Source organism: Camelina sativa, chromosome 3, assembly GCF_000633955.1.
Source record: "Camelina sativa cultivar DH55 chromosome 3, Cs, whole genome shotgun sequence".
Classification (NCBI taxonomy): Eukaryota; Viridiplantae; Streptophyta; class Magnoliopsida; order Brassicales; family Brassicaceae; genus Camelina; species Camelina sativa.
Window position 1 is genome coordinate 14,797,283 of NC_025687.1, and position 7,945 is coordinate 14,805,227.

A 7,945-nucleotide genomic window follows, 5' to 3' on the forward strand; every position below is an offset into this window, starting at 1 on the left:
CGTCTTCACTCTCTGGGTACACATCGTGGCGGATTGGAGGTTCGTCGCTAAAATCCTCAACTAGCTGTTCGATGTGAAATTCGTCTCGATCTTCACCTTCTTCGTCGTAATCACCGCCGGGATCTCTCTCAACTAACGACATCGTCTCTCAACTCGAAAGAACTCGAAATCGCAGTTTTTAGGGTTCTTCAAGTTTTGGGGATTTTTTCGATTTAGGGTTTTGTTGGGAGAAATTTGGGGATTTTTCGATTTAGAGTTTTCTCGAGATTGAGAGGATGATATATCTGGTTAAATCGACAAATTCGGGTAAAATCAGGTTTAATCTGGTCAATTTTGGTTTAGGCTATTCGTTAGACGGTTAAGCAAATAGTAAACCGTCACATAACCAGGTCTAGGTGTAAATAGATATAGAACTTTTTTTTCATGGGGATATAGGTGTAGAACTTTTAATTTGGGGGGACATAGAGATTGGTCATAGTTTACATAGCTATATAGATTGTGGCTCATGTTCGGGCTCCATCCAGCGAGATATGATAGTTCTTGGGGGGAAATAGCTCGTTTCCCCACCGATTCTTTGTTTCTTTTCTTTTTTCATTAATCAAAACGCCACGTTTTATATAAATTTCATATTTTATCCCCATGGTTTGATCTTTCTTATATTTTGGAACCATAACTTTAAAATTGATCAAAAAAGGTACGAACAATAAATTCTTGAATCTTGTTGACTGTGTCATCTAAAATAATACTGTAGTTCAAAATGCAAGAAAAATNTTTTTTTTTTTTTTTTTTTTAGAAAAAGAAAATTTTAAAGCAGGAAAGAGACCAAAACATCTCCACAAGAGAGTTTTGATCTAACTGAGGAAAGAACTAAAAGAAACTAAAATGTGTAAAAACAAATAGAAATTTTTGGCATTACTTTGAATCGATCAGAGACGAGTCTTCTTGCTTCCTGCTGCTTCTGTCTTGTCTTCTTCTACTTCTTTTACTCTCTTGGTTGCAACATTCCTTACCTAAACAAAACACAATCAAAAGAGCACAATGTTATCAAAAAAGACAATAGAATGCAACCTAAAAAGGTTTGTACAAATGAATCAGTGAGAAGTAGAAGAGATGATTACAGATTCAGCAACAGCATTATCAGGGTATTCAACTACAGTGATCTCAGGCTTTGGCTGCAACAAGAGTAACAGCATCTTATTATTAGTACATTTTAAGAGAGAGAGAGAGAAATAACGTTTAACATTTTTACTCACAGTGAAAGGAGAACTCGCAGTTGATTCAGTTTCAGCAGTTTCTACACGGTTCCTCCGGCCGTAAACTCGAGGAGGAACAGCCCGGTTAACTTGCTGAGGAACAACCTGGTTAACATGCTGAAGAGCAACCTGGTAAACTTGCAGAGGATCTTGGTTAACTCGAGGAGGAACAACCCGGTTAACTTGCTGAGTAACCTGGCTAACTTGCTGAGTAACCTGGCTAACTTGCTGAGGAGCAACCCGGCTAACTTGCTGAGGAACAACCCGGTTAACTTGCTGAGGAACAACCCGGTTAACTTGTGGAGGGCCCTGGTTAAGTCGATGATCAGGAACAAGCCGGTAAACTAGAGGAAAATCCTTGTTAACTTGAACAGGTAAAAACCGGTAAGCTGGCAGATGATCTCGGTTATCTTGAGGAGGAACAAGCACGTTAACGTGAGGAGGAAGAAGCAGGTTAACGTGAGGAGGAACAACCTGGGTACCTTGAGGACAATCAATTAGGTTAACTTGAGGCCGAACAAACCGGCTAAATTGCGGAGGACCTTGGTTAGGTGGACGAACCCCATAAGTTCTTCCAACCTAAAACAAAAAACAAACATTAGAGTTTTGATGAAGTTTGTTAACAATTCTTTAAAATGATAAGAGAAAAATAGAGGAAATTACTGTTGTAATATTGATGTGTTGGCAGTCAGAACATTTCACAGTTTTGTCACCTCTTTGGTGAATCACTTTCGCTTGACACCCGCCACACACAAGCATTACAAGATTGTCTAAAATAATATTTTCATTAAACAAAAAATTAGATTAGAAAAATCAGATCCATAGATTCAATTTTAGGAACCTCAACATTTCTGTTTCTTTATTTTTTCAAGAACCTACGTACTTTGCACAGGACGTGAGATATTACAACATCTCGCTGTTTCTTCTGTGCTGTTTTTAAAAGATAAGTTAGCTTTGCATCTTTCACATGGAAACTTATCTGCCATCCAGTCTCCTATATATAGTCATTAAAAATAATTAGGAAAAAAAAAACACACACACACACACAAAAAATGTAACAATAGAGAAAGTAAACAAAAATTTGATGTTATATATATACCGAGATGAGTTTGGACTGGAACGTGACAATTTGGACATCGGAGAATTTTTCCTCCTGTATCAAGCTCAGCAAAAATGATTCTTCTTCCTAGGTTAGCCTCAAGTTTTTCTTTCAGAATAGCTTTGTGATGGTCCTGCATAGCTCTGAGAACACACAAACCAAAAGATTAGAAAAGATAGAGAGACCTATAGTTTTAAAACTTTGAAGAGAAGATCAAAGGACTTTTACCTTGCTGAGGGAAGAAGATGAGAAGGGAGTTTTGATATGAAAAGAGCTAAGGAGTCTTTGTTGGTCTTTTAAGTAGCCACGAACAGTTACGAAGGTACGTTCTTTTGCACCTCTTCATATATAAAACTTAATTTAGATACATTAACTTGAATATATTTTTATCTATTTTCGATAAATTTCCTTTATTTCGAAACAAAATTTTCGAGAATGAATAAACGAATCGATGTAAGAGAAAATGTTGTTATTATTAGAAGATTCGGAAAATTCATCCAGAGAATGATAGTCAAGAACCACGATCATATTAGATTATAATTGATTCTAAAGATAGAAGATAATATATGTTGATTTGTTAGTGAATAAGGCTTTCATTCCGAAAGCATCGTGTATATTCACTTCTCTATTATTCATTGCTAGTACTCTAGTCGCGAAACAACAAACGCGGTTTTACAACTTTAAATCGTAATTAAATAAATTAATTGATTTTGGTTAATTAGGAATAATTTTATAGATTGGATTGAGTTAAGAAAACTATAGTTATTATAAAAGTGAATTGGATAGAGGGTGAGAGTATATGGTGATTCTAGACTTCTAGTTGTATGGTCATAGTAGATGAGGATTGCTATAGGAAATCCTTAAAATTTGTATGTCATTTGATTTTGTGGTTTGTGGTTTATCAGTGTTGCAAAAGTTAAAAGTTTAAAACCATAAAAGAAAAAAGGGCTATATGCAATTCGGTTTAGTATGGTAGTTTCAAATTTCAATGACAACCAGAAATATCAACAAAGAATTTAATAGAAAATACTATTATTAAAATACTATTATAACTAAAATTTCAATATACAGCAAATAATTAAATAATGCATAGCTCAATTTAATATGAAAGCCAAAATCAAGAGTTTTGTACTGACTAAGCAACAATGGGGCTTGGGGAGAAGGATGCTGTAAGTAATACACAAAATTAGTTCAACTAGAATGAGCAAAAAGAAATGAGAATCTATATAAAACAAAATGTTAGTAGTGATGCGGAAATTTCAAATTAACGTTTTGCAGTTTTTAATTCGTTTTTGGTTCATGGTTTTTAGTTTTGATTTTTCTGGTTTTTGATTTTGGGTGTAATAGTTCTTGCAAATTTTGAATGAAAACTTGGTTTTTATGATTTTATCTATAACTCTTTTTTTAAGAACGTTTTTAACTCTTTTCATTTTATTCTTAATTTTTGTTGGGTGTTTAAAAATTACTAAAAGAATGATAATGATTTTTTTTAAAAAAATCTTACTGTAAATTTGTTGGAAAAAACTACGTTTATCACATAATCTTGGAATGGTACTGAGAAAAAAAAATCATTAAAATTTATTGTTATTGAACTGATGATTTAAAAATCTACTTTAAAATCCATTGTTATTCAAAACAGTTTTGTGGATTTGGATTTTAATTATTTTTAGGATTCTGGAGGATTTGAGAAGATTTGTTTAGTTAAAAATACAGAAATCGAAATCTCATGTTTTAGGTGGTATTTGAAAGAATTTTGCAGAAAATCATATCAACTTCCCTAAAATCTAACAAAATTTTAAATTTCTTAAATCCCATCAAATTCTCCAAAATCATTGTTTGAATACACCCCCATAATCTAATCTTGAATGGCTAAACATTTTGATTTTTGCAAAATAGAAAATCAAAAACTACTCCAGTATAGTATATCTGCATCCATTCAAGGCTAAAATGACAATTTTGCTTACCAAATATTAAACAAAAAGTATTCAACTTTTAATTAAAAACCGAAAAATAAACCATTTAATTTTATGATTTTTGAGTGAGCTGAAACGAAACAAAAAGCTTTTGTAAAAATGCTAACCAAACCTAAATACAGAGTTATTTCATAAAGTCTTGCTAAGAGTTTTATTTATCAAATGCGTCGTCTTTCACATTCAGACCAAACCAAGATACAAAATGTTCCAGCAATACATATGATCATATGAACTCCCCTTTCGATGAGAAAAAAAAATCAAACAAACCAGGGGAATCAACCGCCATTTTCAGACGTTTCAAGCTAGAGTCTTTTCCAGAACATAAGTCTGTTAAAAAGAGTCTAACACAACCTGAACAAAAAGGCTTTGGATCATATGTACAGAGGAAAAAATCCTAACATTATGAAAAAAAGAAAAGCAAACCAAAATCCAAACTAAAATCGAAAGACGAAGCAATTCTAATGAAGAGAGAAAGCGGTAGAGAACTCGGCTAATGCAAGCTATCTATCTAGTGTAGAGGCCATTGCAGTAGCCGTTGTTATATCTTACATCAGCGACGCCATTGGGAGATTTCTTTAAGCTTCCATTGACAAAAACGTTTTTTGGACAGTTACTACTAATCAGATGTTGATGAACAGCTGCTGGATTCATGACTGTGTCTAGCTCCCCACACGATGCTGCAATGAGTCCTGCAATAAAAAGAATGTGACAAAAGATTGTTTTAAAGACTTGAGTTGTTTTAAAGTTGGGATCTTTCAGACTGATTAAGAAAAGGGTTCGGACCTAAAAATAGAGGAGAAGCTTTCCCGGGTCTGGATTTGAACTCAGGGTGGAATTGAGCACCAATAAAGAAAGGATGATTCGGGAGTTCAATGATCTACAAATTTCAGTATAAGATTAGTCAGTGATTTGGATTTGTACAAGAGATACAATAGTTAAAAGATCAAAACAGACCTCCATGCGTTTGCCAGTTTCATCTTTTGCAGCAAAAGAGAGACCAGCCTTCTCAAGGCGTTCAACCATATCAGGATTCACCTGCAAGTGTGTGTGTATATTTAGAAACTCACCTTTTCCATATTAACTGGTGGATATCCAAGAATTTGTATACAAATTCCATACCTCATATCTATGGCGATGCCTCTCATCGACAAAGGTTTTGTTCCCGTATCTGTAAGAATCATGTTAAGTAATCTTTAGCATTCAAAATGTTGAAGTTGAACCAACCAAGTCACTACAGGACAACGGTTCTTACAGTTTTGCGGATTTGCTGTCTTTGACATTGAAGAATGATTTTCTTGATCCTAAGCGCATAGTGCCTCCCATATGAGTTCTTGAACCCTAAACCCACCAAGCATGAAAACATATTAAAATCCGGTGAAACAGTAACGAAAAGTACATTTCGTGTAAAGAGACAGAGAATATAAGAACCTCAGGCATGAAAATGATGCAGGGATGTTTGGTTTCGGGTTTAAACTCTGTGCTGTTGGCATCGTGCAAGGAGAGAACTGATCGTGCAAACTCGATGACAGCAATCTGCATACCGAGACAAATACCAAGGAAAGGGATTTTGTTTTCACGAGCATATTTTGCAGCAAGAATCTTCCCTTCCACTCCCCTATCACCAAAACCTCCAGGGACAAGAACTCCATCTACTCCCTGAAGAAGATACCAATAGAGAATGAGCTTACACAAGGCTTCTTGATGATTGAAGTTGTAAAAATTGGCAAACAGTTCAAACCTTTAGCAACTTCCAAGCAGCTTTATACGCATCTGGATTCTGCTTAAAAGAAACACCATGACTTAGCTTAAATTTGGTTAAAAAGGTAGATGCATACATGTAATATCAGTTTACCAACCTCTTTCTCAGTTTCTTTTTCGAGATCACAAGCTGGAACCCAATCAACTACGAGCTTTTTGCGACAAGCCACAGAAGCATGTAAGAGAGCCTAAACAAGTTATCCAAATGTGAGAACCGAAGCAAGGAAACCATTTAGTTTATTCAGACAGTATCACATGAGAGGTTGATGCTTAAGTTTCTACCTTCAAGACTGAGAGATAAGCATCGGAGAGGCCTGTATATTTCCCCACAACAGCGATTCTCACCTGTAAAAATGATTGGATGCTTTAAGTAAGAGATGTTAAGGTTACAGTTTCTAAAAAGTAGCTGAGAGCTGAGACTTACCGGCACATGTAAATTGTCACATAATTCAGCTCTGGAAGTCCATTCCCCTAGAGAAGGCTCTTTAAGAATACTGTTTCATAGACAATAAAAGATCAGTTCCAAACCATTTCAGTCGCAAATCAAACAAGCCACATACCAAGGAAAATAAGACACAATAAATACCTAGCAAGATTGAGCACTTTTGAGATTGCCAGGTGAGCTTTCTGCTCCTGTTCAAGCAAAAAATGTGTATTGAGCATTGTTTTCTTGATGATTTATAGTAACCGGTTCAGTGACTACAAATAGTTTTAGTTGAGAAAAGGTACCTTTAGCAACAAAGGAATATGCCAAATGTTGGGAATATCATAGAGAGTGAAGATATACTCAAGCTGAAACAAGAACCATAAGCTGGTAAATTAAAGAGATTTCACAAGTCAAGAACATAACAAGAAGTGACAATAAGCAGCATCGTATAGCATCTTACCGGGACATGGCAGAATTGAGCTAGTTTCTCTTTCACATTATCTTCAAGTGCCTTACCGAAGCAAAAGGTTGAGACTTTTTTATATCAGAACATAATACACCAAAAGATTTCAAGTTCAAGATGAAGAAGCAAGCAAAGAAACGAACCTTTGTGCTCCGACAAGCTAAGATATCTGGCGTCAAGCCCAAGCCTCGTAGTCCTCGGACACTATGCTGTGTTGGCTTAGTTTTCTGAAAGAAAAAAGTAACAAAAGCAAATGAAGTAAATGTAGACATACATAATCAAATGATGTCACATCATGGTTGCTTCATTTCAAGAAAAGTTATATATATATACCTGTTCACCAACAACATTAAGCACAGGCACGAGGCTGACATGGACCAGACAGAAATTCCCTGGGCCTGAACTCAACCACCAACCAAAAGATCCAGTAGTTAATTTCATCATATCCACCAAATCCACTTCAGCTTTTCTTTTGGATTCAAATGGTATGAGGAAAAATGATGCTTACCTACACGGTAAGAGAATTGGCCTAGCGCTTCGATAAAAGGTGCAGATTCAATATCACCTGCAAACATAAAAACAAAATCTCTGTTTACACAGAAGAAGCAAAGCCAGGAAACAAACAAAAAAATATCTTAATTTCTGTGTAACCTATAGTTCCCCCTAATTCAATAACGCAAACATCAGCAGGATCCTCTTCTCCATCAACAGGAATAACCGCAACTCTCTCAATCCAATCTTGAATTGCATCAGTGACATGAGGAACAACCTTAAATCATTACAACCAAAACACTTTATGAGTTACAAGAAAACCAACACCAGAACATGTAATGAGAAAAAAAAAAAAAAAAAAAAAAGTAAAAGTCTTATTTATCTACCTGAACAGTCTTTCCCAAATAATCTCCTTTCCTCTCTTTAGCAATAACATGCTGTGTGACACAGACAGAGAAGTGTATAAGAAGATTAAGTCGC

General features: G+C 35.2%; 2 protein-coding genes across 3 annotated transcripts in view; both read right to left on the reverse strand.

The window, feature by feature from the left end:
* On the reverse strand, positions 23-2,239 carry LOC104778977. The gene is made up of 3 exons (XM_019240203.1): positions 2,137-2,239; positions 1,917-2,023; positions 23-1,832 (listed from the first exon to the last, which is right to left on the reverse strand). Exons 1-3 carry the CDS (start codon positions 2,237-2,239, stop codon positions 1,092-1,094), a joined length of 951 nt encoding a protein of 316 aa, XP_019095748.1. The 3' UTR covers positions 23-1,091.
* LOC104777121 (CTP synthase) overlaps positions 4,450-7,945 on the reverse strand; it is a 5,072-nt gene continuing 1,576 nt past the window's right edge. Inside the window, exons 5-22 of one of the 2 annotated variants that reach the window (XM_010501331.2) lie at positions 7,852-7,902; positions 7,625-7,742; positions 7,482-7,538; positions 7,307-7,371; positions 7,117-7,200; positions 6,971-7,021; positions 6,813-6,875; positions 6,670-6,716; positions 6,508-6,577; positions 6,366-6,428; positions 6,182-6,271; positions 6,064-6,102; positions 5,754-5,981; positions 5,578-5,663; positions 5,445-5,493; positions 5,280-5,360; positions 5,109-5,202; positions 4,450-5,014 (exon numbers count right to left, since the gene is read on the reverse strand). In XM_010501331.2, coding sequence (XP_010499633.1) covers positions 4,830-5,014; positions 5,109-5,202; positions 5,280-5,360; positions 5,445-5,493; positions 5,578-5,663; positions 5,754-5,981; positions 6,064-6,102; positions 6,182-6,271; positions 6,366-6,428; positions 6,508-6,577; positions 6,670-6,716; positions 6,813-6,875; positions 6,971-7,021; positions 7,117-7,200; positions 7,307-7,371; positions 7,482-7,538; positions 7,625-7,742; positions 7,852-7,902 — 1,521 coding nt within the window. In that variant the 3' untranslated portion in view covers positions 4,450-4,829. The remainder of the gene's footprint in view (positions 5,015-5,108; positions 5,203-5,279; positions 5,361-5,444; positions 5,494-5,577; positions 5,664-5,753; positions 5,982-6,063; positions 6,103-6,181; positions 6,272-6,365; positions 6,429-6,507; positions 6,578-6,669; positions 6,717-6,812; positions 6,876-6,970; positions 7,022-7,116; positions 7,201-7,306; positions 7,372-7,481; positions 7,539-7,624; positions 7,743-7,851; positions 7,903-7,945) is intronic. The other variant, XM_010501329.2, reaches the window with a different exon arrangement.

Coding starts and splice junctions, on each gene's coding strand:
- LOC104778977 (XM_019240203.1), bottom strand. CDS start 2,239: ATGGCAGATAAGTTTCCATGTGAAAGATGCAAAGCTAACTTATCTTTT. Junction 2,024..2,136: donor TATCTCACGTCCTGTGCAAA/GTACGTAGGTTC, acceptor ATATTATTTTAG/ACAATCTTGTAATGCTTGTG. Junction 1,833..1,916: donor AACACATCAATATTACAACA/GTAATTTCCTCT, acceptor TTTTTGTTTTAG/GTTGGAAGAACTTATGGGGT.